We start from the raw sequence: 26083 nt of genomic DNA, 5'->3' as shown, positions 1-26083 counted from the left end.
ATCACTGTTACATATGAATATTGTCTTATTGTAGACGTCCGGAAAGATGAAAAACAGATCTTTAAATAACTCTTAAATGACTGTCTGAGCAGAGTCTGATAAATCCTATTTAATAATTTAATATTTACATTCAATTAATATATATTTATCTTTTATATTATATCATGTGTTTGTGTGTATTATTTTTTTTTTCAAACCTTTTCTCTTTTTTCCTCGTGGTTCGTTCTCCATCACCACATTCCCTTAAAAGGGCAACATGGGCGTCCTGATCACTTCTCACAGAGTCATCACGTCTTGTTATTCGTTGTCTATTGAATGGTGTTTTTTTGAGCTCCCACTGGCTCTTCTCCATGATTCCCTTGGGTTCTGTCGTCTTTGGTGAAGTTCTGAAGATCAATGGCGTGTTTCACTGTAATATATCAGATTATTTCCAGCAGCACGACTAGTAAAATACAGACCATACTTTTAAACTGAGAAACACTTGAAGTATATTTCACCTGAGGGTCTTCATTGAAATTCTGGAACATTTCTTTGAGAACTGCTGATAAACAGCCCCTCACCACGCCTCCCCAGGTCACCGAAAATAACACCATGTTCCTGAAGTGTTCCTCGTTGTGAGATATACTTTTTCACAAATGTACATTCTGTGCATGAACTAAGACTGGAATCACCTGAATGAATCACCCACCCAGCGTCAAACCTGTCCACAGAGCTGCCTGGGGCGAGACGTAAGTGACTAAGGAAGAGGTGAATGTCCTAGAGCAGTAAACATTAGGGTCTCCTTGGTCCAGAGGTGCGCTGCTGATGAGATTCTTGAAATGTGTTTGAAATGGTGTTTGACTTACGGTGACCTATAAAATAAATCACATATTTACGGATTGAGGAAAAGGGTAAAGAGAGAAGTTTAATGAAAATCATAATGAGGTTTTTACCTCAAGGTCCTCGGCAACAATGCTGCTGTCATTGACAGGAGATTCTCCAAAGGCCATAAGCAGTGCCTGGAGGTCAGTGAAGTGCTTCTGTACATTTTCAGAACTGCATGGACTTGAAAAAAGTACAGTGCAGCAGAGAAGCACCTCGTCTAATTCTGCCATTGTGCTGATGTCAGGAGGTCAAATATATGCACACACAACTTGTAGTGACTGGGAGCACTGACTGAGGAATAGAAAGTTTAGAGTTGTTATAATGTACATATTACAGGTCAGTTACACAGACTAATACACATTAATAACAAACAAACACAATGTTACTAACTGTTTATTTCCATAGGGTCTTTGCATTCTTCATGATGTGGCTCAGACAGCGATGAAGAACAGTGACTGAAGTCTTCTGTGGTGCCTTTTCCAGTTACTATTTTGAAGTATTTCACAAGCAAATCGCTGAGGGTTGTTTGGTAAAAAACTTGTGATATTGTCTGCATGAGGACAATAGGGCCATCACCTACAATCATTATTGGGTTTATATTCCTGTGTCCATGAAGTCTGAGACGATCCGTTTGAAACACACTGAGAAAATAAAGAACAGAAGCAGTGGTGTGATCACATGACACATCAGTTGCGACAGGGAAAGGAGGACAACCTTTGTTTTGGTTTCTCTCCACGATCTCATACATAAAATGGACCTGGATTGTTTTATTGTTTTTTTAGAACACTCCCTGTAGCATCTAGATACACTGTGTCCTCTTTTGATCGTCTGTGAAAACTGTCAGTGCTCCTTTTTGACCACAGCATTGCTCCTTTAGGAAGGAGGAGTAGTGTTTGAAGCACACTGTGAGGCGAGTCAGTTTCTGGAGACTCAGAGTTTCATTTTTATGAGGTCTTTTCTTGCCTCTTTGTCTCCAGGAGATGGATCTCAGAACCCCAGGAGTTGGGGCTTCATCTCTGCAACCAGACTCAAATACAGCTTTCTGAAGTTCCTGCAGATTTTGAAGATAAAGAGCCCTTGGAAGCGTGCCTACAAGTTGTTGATCTGTACGAAGTTGTTCTTCTGCTCTCACAGGACGCCTGTTCAGTTCAGTTTCGCTGTGTACCGCAGTTTCACCTCTGAAGGACACAAGTGCTTTCAGAGTAGCCTCACTGTGCACTACAACATCTACTTCAACTGGACAGTCACTAAACGTACAGTACCCTGAGCATTTAAAAAGTGGTGCATTTCTCTTTGATCCAAGAGCTTTAACCCTGTGACCAAGAAATGCAGAACTGCAGCATGGGTGCACAGATCGAATGACTTTTGCTGTAACATTTGTCCATTGTAGTCCCTTAAAGTGGTTTCTTTTCTGCCTTTTACGTAGATTTCTCCGAGCTGAATGTGGAATGAAGAAGAATCATTTCTCCACGTGTTGTGTACACTGATCATAATCCGTTGATTTCTCTCTCGAATGAAAAACTCAAATCAACGAATTATGAGGTGGGCACTTATTGTTCAGGAATCTGTAGATTTGTTATAAAAAAGGGTCAGAGAGTGTATTCGCTGGTGCTCTTTCTCATGTTTAAATTGTAAAATAACACGGTATGTTAAATTTTGGTGGTGGGGGTGTTACGTCCCGTGTTATTTTGGAGTGTTTCTCTTTGTTGGAGATTTTAGGTGAATGCTCTTGGGGCTGATTTGCTGCCTGTTGTTCCACCCACATGCTTCACTTCTGATTGGCCGGCTCTGATGGCGGGAGATTTAAAAAGGACCATTGTCCTGGAGTTGGAGGAGCTGCTCCTTTTCTTCTGTCCAAGCCGATCCTTTGCTTCAGCGGGCTGCCCAACAGTGTCAGACCAAAGTTCTTTTGATGTTGTATTCTGTGGTTGTTGTATTTTAAACAGGATTTATAAGGGAGACCTGCCATTTTGTTTATGCTTTTGGGCCCTGTTTTTGGTGAGAGTAGACAGGGCAGCTATTTGTATTTTCTTTTCTGTAAGTTTAGTTACTGGAATTGGTTTATTTTTAGTCATTGTTTGTTATTTTGGCCTGTGCTCCCCCTGAAGCTTTATCCTGTTTTCTAAGAAGCTTTTAAAGCTGTCATGAGGCAATATTTAACACTAAAAACAATAAACTATTGCCTTCAGTATCTGTTTCTTTGTTTTTGGTGACTTTATTTAAGAGTTACTTTGGTCTGAGGCTGAGTCGGCCAGTTTTTTTTTTTAAATAATTTATTAAACTTTTTATTATGTCCAACCCCTAGTGGACGTAATAGGCACAGAGCTCTTTACTCGACAGCTTCTTCCTCCTCACCCTCTACTTCTGGAGTCATAGCCACTACAGCTGTAGAAACACCCCCTGTGTCACGTTTAGCTTCAGGCTCATGGTTTTAATCCCAACAATAAAAAATATTAATAAAAGTTTGTAATTACAGCAAGAATTAAACTGAAGAATTATTAAACACTGCTGCTGTTAACAGTGAGACACTGATTTCTTTTCTGAGTTTGTGTTAAAAACGATTAATATTTATTTACACTGTGGTTTATCAAGTGACTAATCTCATAGATTAAAACAGTATTAAAATCACAAAACTACCAGCAAAATCATTAAAGGAGGGAGAGGAGGTAAAGCGCTGCGGGTTCACACTGCCCCCCTGTGGCCCTCATTGGAAATACCGCTCTTATTTTAAAACACTCATTCTTACACAGATGCAGTTTTCGGTATTTTCTGAAAATAGACAATATGTACCTCAAAGTGACCAAACGTTTAAAATAGTCTTTCACCAAACATAAAGGTTTTATTTGGTTGTTCTGCGATTAAACAAGTCAATTTAGGTTTATTTTAAGGTTTAGTTATTCCCAGGCGCTCCCTCTCTCCCAGACCCAGAGAGAGTGAGAGATCTCGGCACATCGACTCTCTTTGTCTTCATCTGAGTCCCTGCTATTGGTTTATAGAGGTGTCAATCACTTCTGACCCGCCCCCTCAGAGCTGTGAGCTAATCCCTGTGGAGAGCGGCGTCCAGCAGCGCACCCCTCCCCCGGGGAATAGGACCCCGCTCACAGCCGGCAGCCGCTCATTGGTCCACAGCTGCACTGAATCTAAGAAGGAACGCCCTCAACTTTGAATTCACGAAGACTTTACGTCAAAACCTACCATTGCCTGGGCGCTAGGAGCTCCAGAACAGTGCTTTACCGTTACTCAGGAAATAAAGGCACGTTTACTGTGGCGTGGTGAGTAAGGGATTGTCTTTTGGAGCATAAAATTGTGCACTAATGTGACAAATGTTGTCTTCGAAGAAAAAACCCTAAATAAAATAAAGAGCATTTTGTAACGATTCCTAATGAAAACAAGTGTAGAACAATAGGAAACAAACACGTCAGTTTAAGTTTATTCTAAAATATGTTCCCAGTCGCTCCCGAAAGTCTTATGGTGGAAAAATATCGTTTAGAGACTTAATCCGTTCCCTCAGTTTAACAATCATTTTCAGACAGACATGACTCAGGCTGTGCATTAGGACACTAGTCTGATCTCTCCATTCCTTATTTACACACTACACCCACTGTTTACCACTGAAACATTAACAGTTGGTGTCGAGGAGGGAGTGAATCTGGTGGGACTCCATTTCGTTGTGAACTGAGCGAGTTTGTCGCGGCACATTCAGCTGGAGGTGGGACAGTGGGCTCCTGTTGTGCGGCACAGAGCCGCGGCCAAAATCACACCTCATTCTCAAAGTGTTCAGTAAAATACAGACAAGAAGACAGACTTTATTACAGATTCAGTTAAAAAATAGATCGCACACAGCACTATTTTATCTGACACAATCTCAATGAGGAGTCTGAATTAAGATAAAACCCAGCACAGAGGGGTTCAGTGAATGTGGTGGTGAGTGTGTGTAAGTGTGTGAGTGTGTGTGTGTCAGTGGAGACGCTGTAGAAGGACAGAGTGCGGCCGGACAGTCCACATACACTCCTACTCTGTTAGAGCTGGAGGGAGGAGGAGGGAGATCAGTGCTGTTCTTATTGTGACGGACAGAGTAACTGTGATTAGAGCAGAACAGACTCCAGGACGTTTCATTCTTAACACTTGTGTTTATTTTCTACACCACAGTGTGTCGTTGTCGGTAGGATTTCACACTGTCTCGGAGGGGGGATCGTTTCCAGTGGAAAGGGACTGATCACCCCTTGAACCCCATCTCACTGTTTGAGGAACGGGACACGGACCGACCTCCTGTCCCCTGACGTGCTGAAACTCAGGACAGAACCTGGGGGTTGAACATTTATTTTATTTTCAAAGTTCCTTGGTGAGTATCTTTCATTTCAGAAGGAGTTTATACGTGTGACGTCTGTAGAACACTGTCTGTGTGAAGGGATTCAGTTATTGGTCGCTCCAAGAATCTCAGAAACGGGTCGAAGTCATTCAAAGAGAGGGAAAGGGAAACCTTCCCCAGCCCCAATAGTGCACTGCAATGACCCTCCTTTTGGTGAATTAATAGAGGCATGAAACAAAGGGAACCAGACAGCTGCGTTCAATCAGACGAGTGGAAAAATACTGTCACTTTCCCCCCGAGGGGACGTTAAATAGAAATGAACTAGTCGACTTTAAACAACAATCACAAGCTCAACACGACAGGTCTGATAAACCTGAAGAGCACTGTAATAGTAACACAATAAAACACAAACCAGAGGAGTTCCCATGGAAACCAGAGTGTCATGTGCTTATGGAGAGTGGAGAAAGGCAGCACAGAAAGAGGCAGATAAGGAAAAGGCCCAGGAGCGTAAACACACATCAGACACCTCACATTAAAGAGAAAAGAAACAGTGATCTGTGGTCAGTTTTTGAATTTGCAGAAAGAATCCCTGGATGATTGGCCTCTTCCTCCTCCTCCTCCTCCAGATGAAACAGCAGAAGAGGGAGAAGAGAACGCTGGCAATGAAGCCATTATCAACCCTCCTCTAACCTCAGCTACTCCCCAGACACCACAAGCTCAACCCAACACCAAAGTGGTAGAAGGGATGAAGACGAGAGGAATCCTCCTCCATCAGCAGAAGGATGAAGAGTTTGAACGTTTGCAGCAACGCGCTAAAGTCCTGGAGGAGCAAATCAGAGCTGGAGGAAAGAAGCAGGAAAAAGAAAGCAGCAAGACCTCCTCCCACTGCAGCGCCTCAGGAAAAGCCCAGAGGGACCGAGCACCTCGCTTCAAACGCAGAGTTTCCAGGTGATGGGGCCTAATGGGGCAGACTGTGTTTTCAGTTGTGAAGATGTATGTGAAGATCTCCCTCCGATTTCAGAGGGAGGACCGGAGTTTGTGACCGGGTGGAGACCTTCTGTGAATGAACTGACAGAAGTATGTGGACACACGATGAAACTGGAATGGACTAAAGCACAAGGGGATCTTCCTTTTCCTGAAGACATACAGTAAAGGGGGGGCACCCTGGATCACCCTCTCGAGTCTCAGTGACTGCCCTCTGTACAAGGATCGAAGCAGCGTCTCCAGTTCAGACTGAATCTGGACAAACTGTCTCAGTGCGAGCAGAAAGAAGGACAGACTGTCGCTGATTATCTACATGAACTGGAACAACTCCACGAAGCTCACTCCGGACTTCAGAAACCCGCCGACTGTCCCGGAAACGACAGGAGCCCGTGGGAAAGACACTTAAAAGAACGCTTCATGAGTGGTTTGAAGTCCGACATTCAGACGAAGGTGAGAGACGACTGTGTGGAAGTGGACACAGGACGACTACAGACCGTCCTGGCCTTTACACGTCGAAAAAAGACTGAATGAGGAAGTGTAGAAAGGACAACAGAAGAGAGACAAGGAGCAGCACCAACTGCAGTGTGCGGTGCTGGAGGCGGCAAAAGCTGGTTTCAGAGGAGACAGAGGAAGAGGTGGAGGACGTGGAAGAGGTGGCACTGGCTTCAGAGACTTCTCTCAGTACAAGAGTTACAACTGTAAAGAAGTGGGACACACTGCTGTTAATCGTCCTGAGAACCAGCAGCGAGAGAGACACAGCTTGAGGGAGAGGAGGCATGAATCACACAGGGATCAGAACACACACCACACACACATCATAAAAACAGGGGCCTTACACCCGACCCACGTTTATCAGGGAGGAAAACATCTGTATTGGGGGCGGGTGGAGCTCCTTTAATGGACTCTTACACTGAGGAGCTTTGGTGTCACCGTGCAGGAAGTGACACGGCCCTGAAACATGCTTTCCTTCTATCACCAAACTGCCCTGTGGATCTTTTAGCTCGGGACCTAATGTGTAAATTAGGAACGAAAGTGTCACGCACGAAGGAGGGTGTTGAGATAAACGTGTTACATTTGCCACAAACTCCATCCGATCTTACACACGTGTGGATGGGACGGCAGTTAGAAAAATCAAACCTGTGGTTCCCCTTTTTAAATCATTTACGGGCAACATTTAATGACGATAACGTCACAACCTCAGGGGATGTGCAGTGCACTGCTAGTGTGGAGACCTGGCCTGTTGATGTGGAACAAATGTGTGTGTCCCAAGGTAGAGACAGTGTGTTAGTCTCTGTAACCACTCTATTTACTGGAGAGCAGTGGACGGACTGCGCAGTAAATTTAACCTCAGATCAGAGTCGGTGGTTTCGAGGGGAGGTACCTCACATTTCCTCAGCAAAGGGAAAAAATAAACAATGGAAAGACGTGTCAAATTTCATTTTAACTTGTTTAACAATCACTGATTGACAGCCGAGTGAAACTGAACATTGGGAATATTCAAAGACGTCCAAAACACACAGAACAACAGTAAATGTGTCATTCTCAGCCCGAGCTGAAGTGTCACTTTTGTCTCAACAAATCAGCGTCAGTAACGAAGCAGATTTTCTAGACGCCATTGAACCTTGGCTGTGGTCCAAAGACAAATATGATGTTGGTTTTATGAAAGGAGCTCCAGAATTAATAATTACTCCAAAAAGTGATTACAGGCCGTGCACAGCTCAATATCCTCTGAAAAAGAGGCCATCGATGGAATAACCCCTGTTTTGAACAGTTTGTTGGAGAGAGGGATTATTATGGGATGTCCGGACTCACCGTGTAGATCTCCATTTTGGCCTGTAATAAAATCAACGGCTCCAGGAAAAACCAGAGCAGTGGGGCTTTGTTCAAGACTCGCACGCAGTAAACAAGGCTATTCGTGCTCGAGCACCAAAAGTTCCAAACCCACACACTGTTCTGAGTCAGGTCCCAGAAAATTCACAGTGGCTCTCAGTGATAGATTTGGAAAATGCTTTTTTCAGTCTGAAAGTGCACAAAGACTCTCAGTTTTGGTTTGCTTTCTCTTTTCAAGGGAAATCACACACATTCACACGTGTCCCACAAGGATACGCTGAGTCACCCTCTTTTTTCAGTACAGCCCTGAGGGGTAACTGAGCTAAGCTCTCTCTCCCAGGTCCTAGTGCACTTCTACAGTACATAGATGATCTTTTGAGATGTTCTCCTGATCAGAACACCTGTGTAACTGACACTGTCTCTCTGCTTCATTTCCGAGCACAGAACGGCCACAGAGTGGAGAGGGACAAGATGCAGCTTGTGCAACCAACAGTCACACATCTGGGACATGATCTGTCAGCAAAGGGAAAGTCACTGTGTGCAGAAAGAGTCTCTGAAATCGCACACAACCAACTACAAAACAGCAGCTCCTCTCTTTTCTAGGTTTGACTGGATACTGCAGAATGTGGATTCCAAATTATGCACAAACCTCTGCTCCACTACACGACACGGCACATAAAAAGAGTCTAACAGCCTCGTCCAAAGTAACCTGGACCCCTGAAGGGGAGGAGGTGTTTGTAAATCTAAAAATAGCCCTTCAGAAGGCACCAGTGTTAGCTCTGCCTGATCCAGACAAACCTTTTGAACAATTTGTAGATGAAAAACAAGGCTCCATGACTTCTGTTCTCTTACAAGAACACGGTAACAAACTTCAACCAGTGGGCGGCTAGACACCGTAGCTCAGGGCTATCCCTACTGCTTAAGAGCCGTAGCAGCAGCAGAGAAGGCCATCGTAGCTTCTAGAGAGATAGTGGGGTATGCAGACATCACCCTACACCTTCCACACGCAGTGTCCATGATCTTTCTGGAGAAACAGACATCACATCTCAGTGCAGCCAGGTGCCTCAAATATCACACGTTATTGACAGAAATGACAAATGTTACAGTAAAAAGGTGTACAGTGTTGAACCCAGCTCCTCTCCTTCCCACAGAACAGGACGGGGAGCCCCATGACCGTCTGCACACACTGGACCTCGTCTGCTCTCCACGACCTGAAAGATGTTCCACTCGATAATCCTGATTTAATCCTCTATGTAGATGGATCCAGCTACAAAGACTCTAAAGGCGTGACAAAAACAGGGTTTGCTGTTGTTACACTAACAGACACTGTGTTTACAGGCAGCCTACCTTCCAGTTTTTCAGCACAGGCTGCTGGACTAGCTGCACTGACTGAGGCATGCAAACTAGCCAAAGAAAAGGCAGTCACCATCTCCACAGACTCCAGGTTCAGTTACAGGGTTGTTCACAGCTTTGGGACCTTGTGGAAACAAAGACATTTCCTAACATCATCAGGTAAGGCACCTGCACATCACATACTAGTGTCAGCACTTCTGGACGCCATTCTTTTACCAAAACAGGTGGCAGTAGCACATGTTCACGCACACACAAGTGATAAAACCCCAGGAGCATTGGGGAACGCGAGAGCAGATGCTGCAGCTAAGAAGGGAGCATCTGACCCTGAGGTGTTTTTAATACAAGACCCCATTGTTGAACCTCAGGATGTTACACCTGAGAAAATTCAAAAACCAGAACAGCTAAAGATGTGAAAACATGGGGAAACTCAGGGCGTACGTTTAATGGGAAAATCTGGTTGGGACTAAACAACGAACCATGTCTACCCTCCTACTACTTTCCTTACTTTGTGAGAATGGCCCATGGAGTGGAGCACTGTTCGAGGGGAGGAACGGTAGACGCAGTAAATCAACAGTGGTTTGTAAAAGGCTTCTCAAATTACTCACAACATTTTTCATAAAAGTGTCTCACCGTCTGAAGGTGAACTCAACAGGAGCCGTTTCATATGAACACACACATGGACATCCAGAACCTGACAGGCCTTTTGATCACCTACAAATGGAGTTTATTGAATTAACACCACGTCTGAAAAAGAAGTATGTGCTTGTGATCGTTGACATGTTTTCAAAACGGGTAGAAGCTCTCCCCACTTCTCACCAAGACGCACTAACGGTAGCAAAATTACTGTTGAGGGAAACTGCCCCTAGGTTTGGTGTTCCTAGGAAAACCTCATCTGACAATGGGCCATCGTTTGTTAGCAACATTTTAACACACATCAGTGAAGTAACTGACACTCCACTACACAAACACTGTGCCTATCACCCTATGAGTGCAGGGGCGGTAGAAAGAGCACATGGCACAATAAAACAACACCTGATCAAAGTGTGTCCAGAAACAGGGCTAAATCGGGTGGAAGCCCTGCCGCTGGTGTGTGCACGAGTCTGAGACAAAGAGTGTGGTCCAGGACCAAACTCTCCCCTTTCCAGATAATGTTTGGCTGTCCGCCAAATACAGGATGTGCTCCAAAAGAGAAACACTGGCCTTGGAAGACGATCACATGCAAAAATACTGTGCAACGTTGTGTTCTGTTTTGTCTGATGTGCACAGGAGGGTGAGAGAGTCTCTACCGAGCAGTTACAGGACACAAGGTGAAGCCTGGGGATTGGATCCTGACTAAAGTCTACAGGAGGGCGAACTGGAAAGTGGATCGCTGTCAAGGACCGTTCCAGGGGCTCCTGACTACTCACACCACAGTGAAGATTACTGAGAGGGACACGTGGGTCCACATCTCACACTGCAAAAGAGCCCCAGCCCCAGAATAGACACCACAGATTCACCATGGCAGGACAATTTCACGTCTTGTTCAACCCCTGCAAGGTGACAGCACTCATCTTCATCTGCATCGTCCTGACAGCGTCCATCTGGATGACAGTGAAAATACGCAGTGAAGAAAAACCTGAGACTACAGAGAGGTTCATAGACTGCAGTAAAAATGTTTACTGGCGATATGTGAACTTCACAGTGAAGACAACTGGTAATGACCATGACACATGCACTGTGTGTTCACTAACGCCACATTCCAGCACTGATCCTTTTGAATCTTCAGTTTCTGAAAATACATTTGATGAAGTGAATAAAGCGTGGATGGGTTTAGACACAAATTAGTTATAATCTCAACAGTAAATTCATTCAGGAACATTTTAATCCCCATTCTCCATTCTCAGTCCATCTTCTTCACTTCACTAAGAGGTTCCTCTATGAGACAGAACTCTTTAAAACCACCTCCTGTATCGAAACTGAACAAACAAATCACTCAGTTTAAATGTGATGACTGTTACAATGTTTTACTACTGTTTTTAATGAGAATTTATGAAACTGTTGCAGAAAGTCTAACATGTAACAGCTGATGTTCAATTCTTGTATTAAACGTTTATACATTATTTTCTCCTCTTTTAACCTCTGTGTGCAGTAATGTAAGTTTCCTTGTGCAGATCCTAGAGTTTCTGTATGTTCTCAGTGTCCTTAGAGACAAGGGGAGGACTGTAGTGGAAGTGTTTATGTCTCTGTTAAAGACCCTGTGCTTGTTTTGTCTCTATATTCATTTCTAATCATCAACAGAACTCAGAAACTAAGTGAACGTCGGGTCAGTTTCGAGGTCAGTGCTTTATCAGAAACAAAACATTCTGTCCTTCATCTTGTTTATCAAACTGAGACGTCTCTAAGGAAACGAAGCTTGCAGAAACCTAGAGTGATGATCTCATGCTTATGACGTATAAACTACCTTCATAAACTCTCTGTGAAAACATCCTCTCTGTCCTCATTCACATAGTGCTCTGAGCTACAGTGTGTGGACCACCTTAAGGTTAATAAACTACTCTCTGATTGTAAATGCTCTGTTAGAGTTCAGTTCTTAACTCTTGTGTTTATTTTCTCCACCACAGGATTGAGGAGAACACTGCTGCTACTATTGAAAACAAGAACATTGAGAGGTTGCAGGAAAAAATGAATGAGCTTCAAGAGGAAAACAAATGGCTTAAGAATCTGTAACAGAAGCTCGATACAAAAGAAGGTGTAATCTGAGGTTAAACGGCCGGGCTGAAAAAGAGGGGGAGAAAACGAGAGAGGTTGTTATCGGCATCTTGACAAGAGTGGTGCCCATTTCAGTGGAACGGCTTCGTGAAATGATCGACATTGTGCATCGCTTGGGTAAGAAGAGTGATCCCGCCATTTCAAACTACGTTCCACAGTCAATAATCATCCAGTTCCCTTCGAGGACGGTCCGAGACGACGTTTGGAAGAGGTCCAGGGATTCGAGGGTCTGTCGGGAGATCCATATCCAGATCAATGAAGATTTCTCTACAGAAGATAGGGAAGCTCGTAAGAAGCTGTGGCCGTTAGTACGGGACGCCAGACTGAGAGGGCAGAGAGCTTCTCTAAAGGAAGGATATGTGCTGATTAACAATAAAAGAGTTGACCCTACAGAGTCAGAGCTCTTGGTTTAAAACGTCTGCTGTACTGATTCACCAGTCATGCTCCGAAGGTTAAATGTACCTTACTCTGACTGTAGACAGAACAACACTTACATTCCTGCGCATCTCATGGTTCAGTGTTTAAGTTAAAAATAATTTTCAGGTGTATTATCTTTTATTTCCTTAAATGCTAGGGGCTTAAAAACAATGTGAAGTGAAAAGCTGTGTTTCTTTTCTGTGAAGAGCATGAAGCCAATTGTGTTTTTCTGAAAGAAACTCATTCTGTTGAAGATGTGAATCTATGGAAGTTACAGTGGAGTGATTCAATCTTGGTCAGTCATGGGACATCAACATCAGCTGGTGTTATGGTTCTGTTTAACAGATTTCCTGGTAGAATTATACGTCATACTAGTGATACCAGTGGGCATGGGTTGATTGTGATAACAGAAATTAATGATGAAGACTTTATCTTAGTGTGTGTTTATAGCTACAATGAAAGAGGCACAAACAGGACTGTGATTTCGGACTTATGTAAACACTTCACACAAAATACACATTCCTTTTCAACATTATAGTTGGGGGTGATTTTAATCTGGAGCCTGGTTTTTGGTTCCACCTGAGGTTCAATGTCATAAATGTGATGATCTGATTGTTCCATTGATGAACAGTGCAAATTTGATTGATTACTGGAGGGTTAAGAATCCTGGGACTGCTCAATTTACCTGCTTTAATGCCTCCTCCAGAAATGGTTTAAGTTCTAGAACAGACTACTGGCTCATTTCTACCTCCCTGATAAATTGTATCAGCAAATGTGACATCTCTGCCTCACCTTTAACTGATCATTGTGTTATTTCTTTATCTCTGAGGCTTTCAAGGTCAGATCCTAGTCTCATTCTTATTTGGAAATTTAATAACACTCTTTTAGAAAAGTCTGATCTCTGTAAAGATGTCAAACAACTGATATTAGAAATCAATGCCTTGGAAATGTTACCTGTCGTCAGGATCGCGGGGACTGACAGAGGCGGACACACTCGCTATAACACAACACACTTATTTATACAGAAGATAACACAAGGACAGACAGATTTGGATCACACGACAGGATCCTTAGACAAAGAGAGCTAATAGACTAGAGACAGAAACCACAAGTTACACAAAGCACAGGAAAGGAAAACACTAACAGAGCAGAGAGAGAAATAGACAAACGGAGCACACGCAGCAAAGGAGAAGAAGAAAACAGACCAGAGAAAGAGACTAGAGAGACACAAACCGACTTGATAGGGATGAGAATGAGACAGAGGCGCGAATGTCCAACAAACACACACAGAGACAAGGGAACTTAAACGCACACCACAGACAAGGAACACCTGGGACAGCTAACGAGAGGACAGGATTACAAATGAGACACTGATGAGGAGGAGGAACAAAGGCGGGACCAGGGCGGAGACACGAACAATAACAAAGAGCACATGGCGGGGAACAACAGACACGACAGGATAAGGGCGTGACACCTGTGAGTAAATGGGAATGGTTTAAATTTAAGAAAAGAGAACTGGCGATTTATTCAAGTAAAAAAACTATCTACGTTTAAAAAACAAAAGCAACTTAAAATCATCACCAGTGTTAATGATCTTTGTAAGAAAACTAATGTGTCTCCTGAGGAACTTGTTGAATTAAATCACACACAGAGTCAACTAGACCTATATTTAGAAAAAGCAAAGGGTGCGTTTGTTCGCTCTGGAGCTCGTTGGATTGAAGAAGGGGAACAAATACCTCTTTATTTTAACCTTGAAAACCATAGGCAATTAAAGAAAAACATTAATGAATTGAATGTAAATGGTTATGTTTCAAAAGACGAAAGCCAAATTGATAGAGAAATATTAGACTTTTATTGTAACTTGTGTAAATCTAATGACTCTGAAACTGTTTGTTCTCTTCTTCTAAACGCTGTGAGAATCTAGAAAAGTTATTGATGCAGGTTTTAAACAACTGATGGAAGAACAGATTAAAATTGAGGAGTGAGAGGAGGTTATTTTGAAGACGCCCTCCGGACAGTCACCTGGCTTGGATTGGGTTAACAACCGAATTTTACAGGTTTTTTTGGACAGATATCAGAGAGTTGTTGTGTAACGCTTTCTCAGATTGTGTCTCTGAACGTAATCTCTCTAACACAATGAAACAGAAAACTGGAGACCAATCACTTTGCTGTGCACTGATTATAAACTTTTAGCTCATGTCTTTGCTGAGCGTTTGAATAAAGGACTAAAAGATATAACTGATGACAGTCAATCAGCTTTTGTTCAGGGGAGAAACATCCGTAATCACATTAGACTGATATCTGAGATGTCAGATTATTGTGAGTGTGTTGACAACGACGGCCTGAGTTTGTTCCTTGATTTTTACAAAGCGTTTGACACAATTGAACACGCCTTTTTTGTGAGATGTTTTAAAATGTTTGTGTTTTGGGGAAAATGTTTGTGGATTGATGAAGATGTTTTATAATGATGTTTACAGCTCAATTTCCTTAAATCCAGGACTTACTTCTAGATTCAAGATCCAGCGAGGCATTCGTCACGGTCGCCCTGTTTCCCCCAAATTGTTGGTCTTCACCACTCAGTTATTAGCCCTTAGGGTCAATAACAGTCCTGAGTCACAAGGAGTTCATGTTTTCGATGGAGAACACAAGATCAGTCCGTTTGCTGACGACACAGCACTGTTTTTGAAAAATGATTTAACGGTTGAAAGAGCTCTTGATACAGTTTAGTTATTTTCCGAGGCGTCAGGTTTAGGACTGAACCTTAAAGAATGTGAGGTTCTTCCCGTTCATAATTGTACACATAAAGACACTTCGTCAATCAGAGCTGTTAATGGAGTTAAATATGTGGGAAGATTAGTCTCTGAGAATGTACTGAGAAGAGAAGATGTTAACGTCTCAAAACGTTTAGAAGAGACATGAAAAAAAGTCTTAGTCGTTGGTCGATGAGGGGTTTGACGATCTTTGGAAGAAACCTATTGACGAAAGCAGAGGGCATTTCAAGGGTTGTTTATCCGTGTCATTCTCTGTGTGTATCACCACTAAATATAAGGAGAGAAAACTCTATTATTGTTCAGTTTTTGTGGAAAAACAAGACTCATTCTATCAAAAGGTCCCAGTTGGTGGAGAAATGTGATGAAGGTGGTGTTAATGCATTAGACTTTGAAGCCATGGTCGGTACATTTAGGGTTAATTGGATAAAAACATTTATTATGCAGCGAAATTCAGTGTGGTTTCATATTCCTGGGTCCATTTTTAAGAAACTGGGAGGAACTGAGTTCTTTATGAAGTGTGACTATGAAATTAGTGAGATTCCAGTTAAACTCACACTTCCATAAACACATTCTTCTTTTCTGGAAAATGATATTCAAACATCACTTCTCTCCTCGTGAAGACACTTTATGGAATAATAGGGCGATCACAGTCAGTAAGAAGTCGTTATTTAAAAAAGAGTGGGGTGATAAAGGTCTCATTTCTGTAAAGGATCTTTTAGATTGTGATGGAGATGTTTTAAATGGTTCACTCTTTGTGAAAGAATGTGATATAAACTGTAGTTATAAAGGTTTTAAAAAGGTGTGTAAAGCGATCCCTTTAGCGTTGATTCAGTTCATTAAAAATATCATTGTACATTCAAAGGAGACTGTTTCTCTGCCCACATTAAAAGTGAATGAATATAATTTAGTCGACTCCAAGTGAAATAATGAGATCATCAGTGATGGTGTGAGACACAAGGTTTATTTTGAACTCAATAGAGAATCTTTAAAGAAACTTGAACCTAACACAATTTACAAAGCCACAGTGACTTTTGCTCATTCAAAATGTATTAAACGGCCCATATCTCCTGAGGTGAAGGAGACCCATTTCACAATAATAAATATGATATGATCCTGGAGCTGTGTTTCTTCAGAAAAGGTTTAATTTTGATGTTGATTTGTGTGTATTTTGTAAGAGTCAGAAAATGAACCTCTGGAACATTAGTGTTTTTCATTAGAAATTGGATTAATCTCAAACTTAACATTCCTTCCTTTGATGTTGATGCCATTTTATTTTAAATGGAAAACTTCAGCTTTCTCTGACGCTGTAAATGTAATCATTCTCTTAGGAAAACACCACATTCACTGCAGTAAAGCGCTGCGGGCTCACACTGCCCCCCTGTGGCCATCGTTGGAAATACCGCTCTTATTTTAAAACACTCATTCTTACACAGATGCAGTTTTCGGCTCATTATAGAGTGGTTCCACTTTAACACTAGACTTTGACACTGAATGTAGGCAGTATGTACCTCAAAGTGATAAAACGTTTAAAATAGTCTGTCACCAACATAAAGGTTTTATTTGGTTGTTCTGTGATAAAACAAGTCAATTTAAGTTTATTCTAAAATACGTTCCCAGGCGCTCCCTCTCTCTCCCAGACCCAGAGAGAGTGCGTGATCTCGGCACATCGACTCTTTTGGTCTTCATTTGAGTCCCTGCTATTGGTTTACAGAGGCGTCAATCACTTCTGACCCGCCCCCTCAGAGCTGTGAGCGAATCCCTGTGGAGAGCGGCGTCCAGCAGCGCAGCCCTCCCCCGGGGAATAGGACCCCGCTCACAGCCGGCAGCCGCTCATTGGTCCACAGCTGCACTGAATCTAAGAAGGAACGCCCTCAACTTTGAATTCACGAAGACTTTACGTCAAAACTTACCATTGCCTGGGCGCTAGGAGCTCCAGAACAGTGCGTTACCGTTACTCAGGAAATAAAGGCACGTTTACTGTGGCGTGGTGAGTAAGGGATTGTCTTTTGGAGCTTTTCACCGGTGCGGCGCCTCTCTCCTGAGACTGTGTTTTTTTAAAGACAGAATCTGAAGAGATTTTACAGTCTGTTATGGTTTAAATGTCCGAGTTTAAATGTCGTCCTGCTCCAGGTGTAAACAGTCAGTACCGAGCAGGGGGCTGAAAGTCAGTGTGTGTGTAGTGGTGTTACTACTGAGACATATGAGGTGGTGTTGAGGGCTTTTTGATCAAATAATTTGACGCTATGAACTAATTAATGTTGATTAACAATAGAGGGCGTTTCTGTACAAAGGGTTTAATGGAAACTTTTACATCTGAACATAAAATTGTGCACTAATGTGACAAATGTTGTCTTCAAAATGAACCCTAAATAAAATAAAGAGCAATTATTAACGATTCCTAATGAAAACAAGTGCACAAGTGTAGTACAATAAGAAACAGTGCTTAAACAGTGAGTGTGTGGCTGTGTTTGCGCTGCTGCTGCTGCCCTCGTGTGGTGCACATGTGTAAATGCGACCGGCACAAATCTGTGTGGAGACACTGACCGGTCGATCACAATAAAAACCGGCCTTTTCCGGTCACGGACGATCAGTCTGTGCATCTCTACTGTTGGTACATGATTATATAAACTGATTATATAAATAAAGCTCTTAATAGCTGTGGAGTTAGTCATGGGAACATTGGGTCTTTTTCTTTCTTTTTTACCAGAGAAATCACTGAGGATCTTTTGTGTTTACATTCTCTTATAGTCTTTACTCTCATACATTCAGCTTGTTGTTGCAGTGAAACACAACAGAATATTCTTCTTCAGTAACAGGGTGTGACCGCCACATTCTCACTGCTTTAAAATGTGAGAAAATGTTGAATTTTATTCAGAATCCGTTACTAGACCCTGAATAGAGGGCTTCAGAGTGTGTGTGTGTGTGTGTGGAGATGCAGTAGAAAGACAGACTTGTGTTTTTTAAGAGATTTATTAAATGTTCATAATATTAAACTTTAATAAAAGTATATTTCAGAATTCTTCTTTTCCACCAACAAACATCACTCTTTCATTTCCCCCCACAACAAACCCCCAGAATCCAATCTCACAGAAAGGAGAAGAGTTTCTTAGAGAAGCCCCATCTTTTCCTTCTGTTCCTATGTTTGTGTTTCCTTTCAGCTTTAAGACACATCTCTTAACCCCCGTCCACTCAGCATCAACACACTGTCTGTGCTCAGTTTACACCATTAACCAGATTCACAAGAACAAAGACAGTTCAGTGTTAGCCCACACTTACATTGTGTTTGGCGTCGTTTGAAAACTAAATATTTAATATTTACAAATATCTGAAGAGTTCTGGAGGTGGAAGTGCACTATGACGAGGGTCTGTGTTTACACTGACGACACAGATGAACACAACCCACCCATTACACCCTGATCCCCTCTGTCCTCTTTCCTCCTACAGGAAACACCTTCACTCACTCACACCCTCACTCCTTCATTACAGAGTAACAATAGAAACCTCTCCCATGTTCTGGGCTAAGGCTGGTTCTCTCTGTTTGAAGCTATATTTCCTGCTGTAGAGAAGAGGCGCTCAGATGGTGTTGAGGAGCCTGGGATACAGAAGTAGGACCGAGCTGGACACGTCAGAGACAAAGAATCCACTGTTTTGTAACTGACTCCCCAGAGATTTGATGTGAGAGACGATGGAGACCAGCGCACAGTGTAAATAAACACAGCGCTTTATAACGAGAGAAATCAAATAAACAGCTGAAAAATCCTGTTTACATCAGGGATATAAAAGAGAGAGAAGTGCAGGGGTGTAGTGTTCACTCAGATCCAGGTTTTATCACTGTTTTGTCCCTGAAGAGTCTCTCTGCTCGCTTTCTTTTACAAACTGAGCTTCATTTCTGTTTCATCGTCTTTTGTGATTCTCCTCACATTTTAAAGCAGCAGCTCGTTTGACAGAAAAGACCAATCAAATCAATAGATCACACACAGCACTATTTTATCTGACACAAACTCACTGAGGAGCCTGTATGAAGATAAAACCCAGCACAGAGGGGTTCAGTGAATGTGGTGGTGAGTGTGTGTAAGTGTGTGAGTGTGTGTGTGTCAGTGGAGACGCTGTAGAAGGACAGAGTGCCGGCCGGACAGTCCACATACACTCCTACTCTGTTAGAGCTGGGGGGAGGAGGAGGGAGAGCAGTTCTGTTATTATTGTGATGGACAGAGTAACGGTTATTAGAGCAGAACAGACTCCAGGACTTTTCATTCGCTCCAAACCAACAGTCAGCACCGAGTCCTTTTCTCCCGATTGATTTATACGCCACTGAAATATAACCCCCTCCCCCACTCCACTCAGTTTCCCAGTAACAGTGTCCAGTCAGACTCTCTCTGCATAGAACCTGGTCCCAGTCACTGAATCTCTCTGGATGATCAGGATACGACTGTCTCTCCATCACACGCTTCACCTTTCTGTTCCCCTCAGACAGAGAGAGGAGTGTGTTCACTGTGTTTGGGTCCAGTGTGAGCTCACAGGCATCTGCACACAACAAGATACACACCACACAATCAGACACATGACACACAATCAGACACACAACACACAATCAGACACACCACACACAATCAGACACACGACACACAATCAGACATAAAATGGTACCACATTAAAACAAGAATACACTAATAAAGGTTTATAAATGGTTTAAAAGCCTGTTATTACATGGTTATTAATTACACTGTGAACACTTTAAAAGTGATTAATAATCCTTTGTAACACAGAGAAAGGAAGTGTGACAGTGAACTCTTTTGTGACTAATACTGAAAGTGTGAGAGAACTTAGTGAAAATGTGGAGGTAAAGAATAAGCTCAAACCTGAGAAAGTGAGTTTAGTCATTTCACATGTTAAGGTTCACCACATTATCATTAAAGTAATTCATTAAAGGGTTAAACTCATTAACAAATATGTGCTGGAGCTGACGGGGTTAATGTCGACTGATGGAGGAGACACAGTGAGGTCAGTATTCGGCAAGATCTGAGGTTTAACTGTAGATGGATGTGGGTTCACTATTTGGCAAACAACAGGTCACTGGTGCCCTTTATAACTGATTATTAATGTGTTAACAACATAACTATTAATAAACAGACTTTAAACCATTATAAACCTTAATAAGTGAAGTCTTATTCTGAAGTGGTACCTACACAACACACAAACAACACAAAATGAGACACAATGAATGTAAAGAGAAAGAGCAGGAGAGAAAAGGAAAAGTGAAAACGAACAAGTGAGAGAGAGAGAGAGAGAGAGCCTACATTTTCTTGGTCCGGGTTTGATCCTGATCTCTCCTCCATGCTCCAACCTACAACACACACACACACAGTTGTGAGTTGATGGTTGTGTTTGAGTGGTGTGTGTTCTCACTGTTCTCTCTGAGCCCCACATTCAGCTTCATTACAGCGTCATTCATTGATGTCATTTTTGGAAACAGAAGAAAGATCATCATCTGTGGTGTTTCATCCTCTGTCTTTTTATCACAGAGAAATATTCTGTCTCTCTTTCTCTGTGTTTCATTTCCTCCATTTCCCTCTGTTCCTCTCAGCCTTCAACACAGAATAATGCAGCAGAGTCACTCTTCTACAACTGCGCCATTAAACCCTTTCTAGATCCTACACTCATCTGCTCATTTATTAGGTTCTTCTGCCTTGTACCTGCTCTCACTGACCATTTCATCACAGACCCCTACACTGCCCGACCAAAACAACTCACACACTCTAATATTTCACTGGACCACCTTTAGCTTTGAATACGCTCCACATTCACCACGGCTCTGTTTCTACAACCTTCTACAACACCACAACATTTATTTCCTCCAGAGCTGCCTTCATTTTTGGTGGAGATGTTGTATTGACGACGGGAGAGTCGGACCACTCCGTAAAGTCTTCTCCAGCACATCCCAAAGACTCTCAGTGAGTTCAGGTCAGGACTCTGGGGTGGTCAGTTCATGTGTGAAAATGATTCCTCACTCTTTCACAATCTGAGCCTGATGAATCTTGGTGTCGTCCTGGAACAATCCACTGCTGTGACGACCTGGTCATTCAGTCCATTCAGGTCCTCAGTGGACTTCATTTTACTGCCACACACCACTGCTGAGTCTAGACCTGACCCACTGAAGACCCCCAGATCATAACACTGCTGAGTCTAGACCTGACCCACTGAAGACCCCCAGATCATAACACTGCTGAGTCTAGACCTGACCCACTGAAGACCCCCAGATCATAACACTGCTGAGTCTAGACCAGACCCACTGAAGACCCCCAGATCATAACACTGCTGAGTCTAGACCTGACCCACTGAAGACCCCCAGATCATAACACTGCCTCCAGAGGCTTGTACAGGGGGCACGGTGCATGACGGGGGCATCACTTCATCCACTTTCCTTCTGACCCTGACACCCCTATCGCTTTGGAATAGGGTCAGTCTGGACTCATCAGATCACATGACCTTTCTCCACTGCTCCAGAGTCCAGTCTTTATGCTCCATAGTGAACTGAAGCCTTGTTTTCTGATTAATCTCTAACACTGAGCAGTGGTTTTCTAAAGACCACACAGCTGTTTAGACCCAGTCCTGTGAAAAATGCTCTTACTTTCACTGTTAAACACAGCAATGAGTTCTATTGTCCATTTTATATCATTCTACTTCACCAAGTGTTTGTGTGACCTTGGATCAGGATCATTCAGGAAAAACAAAACACACAGTTGAACAGAACTGATGGTCTGCAGCTTCACAGATAAACACAAAAACTCTTAGAGAATCTAAACTGAAACGCCCCGAATAACAGAATAACTTTAGGAAGAACACAGATTCAACTAAACTTTTACATTACAATCCCCAGACTCTCTGTAGACAACATTAAAATATTAATAACCAAAGAGTCAATGGCTGTATATCACTATAATAAATAAAGCTCTGCTCTGGTTTGTAGCCTGTATGACTGATAACACCACTCTGGGTATTAAAGTCTGCTCTTTAATCTGTTGACCATTGATCCCAACCCATTTAGATGTCCCGAAATGATAGGAATACAGAGATAATGATGGACTAGTCAACTCAGTTTCAGGTTGCAGCAGTAGTGTAGGATCTTTCAGTCTGAAGTGTTTCAGCATTGAGGTCGTAGAACTGTTGTACCAGAGTATGCCTGTACTTCCCTAAACACTGAATGTACATTTCTGAAGACTGTTCTAGAGACAGTCTACAATCCACATAAAGAGACTGTTATATGGGGCTTAGTTTTACTTCAGTGCCTCACAAGCCTTCAGCCTGACAACAGTTACACTGAACAGTGGAGACAGAGCGGTGAAAGGTGATACTCTAACCATTAAATACTACTAGAGCAGAGCAGAGGCTAAATGAAGAATGAACAATGAGCTGTAGAGCTTTATAGAAATACAGTAACAGCAGATGACATCAGTAACTCAACACACACAAATACAGAAAGCTGTCTGTACCTGAGTGTGTCCAGTCTGCAGTGTGGATCCTCCAGTTTAACAGAGAGCAGCTTCACTCCTGTGTCTCCTGGGTGATTGTAGCTCAGATCCAGTTCTTTCAGGTGTGAGGGGTTTGAGCTCAGGGCTGAAGCCAGAAAAGCACAGCCTTCCTTTGTAACTAAACAACCAGACAATCTACAGAGACAGAGAGAGAGAGAGAGAGAGTAAAGTGAGAGATGTGGTATTTACTCAGAGCAAATCAAGCTGCTGTTTAGAATGAAATCAACAAACACCAAATTCTGTTTAATTTACAAAAACACTTCAATATCAAACAGGTTAAAATCTAAATGTATAACTTATTAAAAAAAAGTAAAAAGTGTTTGTTTTCATAAATCTAAGACATTTTAGAGTCTGTTCAAAACCTCACTCAATAGAAATGGAATCAAATCACAACACGACATTATCACAACAGTGTCCCACAGAGGGGTTATTACTAGAAGTAAATATACAGACATTAATCCAGTAAAGGTTTCTATTCTATGACCTCCCTGTTTAAGTTAAGATCCTAATTTTATTCTTTTAAAGGTTTTCAAATGGGAGGTTTGTGACAGTTTGGGGGCGGGGTCAGGGCAGTTTCTCTCAGTGAATGGCTGATGTCTCCTGGTTCTTTGACTGCCTCATACACTGTATATGTCCCTCCTACTGGGAGAAGCAGAGCTGCTGTTTTCCCCAGGACAGCACCATGGATAAACAGAGTTGGGATAAGGTCATATTCCACTGTATACAGTGAATTCAGATCACAGTAATATGTGATAAACATGTGGAAATGATGTTCACTGCAGGAAGACGTTAGAAATCTTAGATTGAGTTGACATTGAGGCTGATTCTCTGAATCATTTGCCAAGAGTCGATGCTTGAGTCGTACTTCCACATGCTTAAAGAACTGATTAGCTCGTGAGTGGAGTCCTGTTCACTAGCTACATTTACTTCATATTTCACCTGCTCTTACTGCACAGAGACGCTGAGGGACGGCCTTGGAAACATACTCTCAAAATTGTTTTAGATACTGTGTAGTCTCCTATTTTACAGTAGAAGTATTTTCTGTAGAAAGCTTCTCCCAGTAGGAGGGACATATACAGTGTATGAGGCAGTCACAGAACCAGGAGACATCAGCCAATAGCATTCACTGAGAAGAATGGCCCTGACTCCGCCCCCAAACTGTCACAAACCTCCCATTTCAAAACATTTAAAATGAAGAGGATAAAACACCATTTGAGAATCAAAAAAACAGACAGTTTGAGAATGAGATTATGATCAGTGTGTGAGTGCAATTCCTCTCTCTCTCTCTCTCTCTCTCTCTCTCTCTCTCTCTCTCTCTCTCTCGAATTACACAATTTTAAAAAGGTACAGATTTAAATATTCCACCTGGTGTTACTGCATCCTCTATTTTTGACGTTGATGTGACACCATATGTTTCCTTTTACAGACACATACAGAAAGTTCTTGTGTTGTGTTTTAATCCCAATGGAGTGTAGCCTTGGCTAATGGTTAGAGACCCGGCTTGGTACCGGAAGGTTGCTGGTTCAATCCCCAGGTCCAGCAGGTACATCCACGGCTGAAGTGTCCTTGAGCAAGGCACTGAACCTCAAATGCTCTGGTTGTGTGTTCACAGCCCCTAGTGCACTATGTGTGTGTCACAGATGGGTTAAATGCGGAGGACACATTTCCTTGTACCTTATACAATGACAAATAATTGCACGTCATCCATTATATATTACATTACATTATAATCTAGTAATCCAGTCTTTTCCTTTATATTTTATATTAGACCTTAAAAATAACTATTTTTAATGTATGAAGTCATGTTTGTGAGGAGTAGAAAATGAAGAATAAAATTTTTAAAATATAAAAGATAAAATAATTTAAAACTATAACATTTATTCAGTCTATTAATATAATACCATTATACAAAATATAATAATTATATATTAAATTATACTGTTATTTAATTTACCAAATGAAAATATGAATAAATAAATTTTACCCACAATATTCTATTTTTGGATTTAGCCACAAATGATAAAATACAGAACTGATACTTTACATGGACCGTGAATCTATAACTGGAATGAATTTAATCGCACTGGAGAAAATCTTAGCCATTCCCTCGTCATCAACATTTTACTACACACAACACACTAGAAGGAGAGATACACATATAAAGTATTTGTGATTAGGGCTGTTCCATATCGTATTGTTTGTGACAATATCATCAATTTTTAAAACTCAAAAATTTTTTAGGAATAACAGAGTTCAGTCTGATCTTTTACATTACACTGATCAGACTCTGTGTAGAACACATTAAAAGATAAAAACCAAAGAGTCAGTGTCTGTATATCACTATAATAATAAACCTCTGCTCTGGTTCTTAGCCTGTATGACTGATAATATCACCATGGGGAGAGTCTGCTGTTGACTGTTACTCCAGCAGTGGACACACTTTACAGAAGTCCTGATGTGTTCAGAGAGCAGAGATAATGTAGGAGAAGATGATCTGATTTTTGTGAGTAGTGAATTATAATCTAGGAATCCAGCACCTGACTTCATCTTAATATTTCATATTGTATCCTCTAAATAAACATGCTAAGTTCTATAAAACTAATGTTGTTGAAGGATTAAAAATCAAGTGTGAACTGACAGAACTGACCTGAGTGTCTCCAGTTTACAGAGTGAACTCTTCAGTCCAGCAGAGAGCTTCTCCACTCCTGAATCCTGCAGGTCATTGTTACTGAGGTCCAGTTCTTTCAGGGAGGAGTTCACCAGTAAAACTGAGCCCAGATCTTCACAAGACCTTTCCCCAAGTTTACACTCAGTTAGTCTGTAAAGAGAGAGGACATTACTCACTGAATAGTTACAGGAATATTTCATGAATAGGTTCTCCTTCATATATTGACCTGGCTAGGAACATCACGCTCAGTGACAGAGGGAGAAACCTCACTGTGTTTTCTTTTCTCACAAACTGCCTCATTTCTCTAATGTCATTCAGAAAAGTGAGGTCAGAATCAGCTACAGTTTGTGACGGTGTGTGAATGTGGTACAGAACCTGAACGATTCACTAATCTTTACTGAACCTGTGTGAGTTCTGAATGTGTCAGTTCTGAGTTGTGTGTGGTGTTTGATTTCAGTAAAACACTCCCCTGAGAAAAATCAGCTGATGATGTGTAGGTGCAGACATCAACATTTACAGTTATTCTGAAATCACAGTGGACCTCTTTCACCGTCTGACTTTATTTTCTTTGTTACATTTAGCTCCATTTATCAAACCTCCTCTTTTCTCC

General features: G+C 42.0%; 1 protein-coding gene across 1 annotated transcript in view; it reads right to left on the bottom strand.

Annotated features, from left to right (window-relative positions):
* Nucleotides 1–19258: 19258 nt before the first annotated feature.
* The window catches only part of LOC136678193 (NLR family CARD domain-containing protein 3-like), a 119856-nt gene continuing 113031 nt past the window's right edge, over nucleotides 19259–26083 (bottom strand). The window contains exons 9-12 of the mRNA XM_066656140.1: nucleotides 25453–25623; nucleotides 22767–22940; nucleotides 20574–20620; nucleotides 19259–19800 (exon numbers count right to left, since the gene is read on the bottom strand). Coding sequence (XP_066512237.1) covers nucleotides 19259–19800; nucleotides 20574–20620; nucleotides 22767–22940; nucleotides 25453–25623 — 934 coding nt within the window. The remainder of the gene's footprint in view (nucleotides 19801–20573; nucleotides 20621–22766; nucleotides 22941–25452; nucleotides 25624–26083) is intronic.

This window comes from Hoplias malabaricus, chromosome 2 (genome assembly GCF_029633855.1).
Source record: "Hoplias malabaricus isolate fHopMal1 chromosome 2, fHopMal1.hap1, whole genome shotgun sequence".
Taxonomy (NCBI): Eukaryota; Metazoa; Chordata; class Actinopteri; order Characiformes; family Erythrinidae; genus Hoplias; species Hoplias malabaricus.
This window is presented reverse-complemented; position numbering and strand designations above follow the sequence as displayed.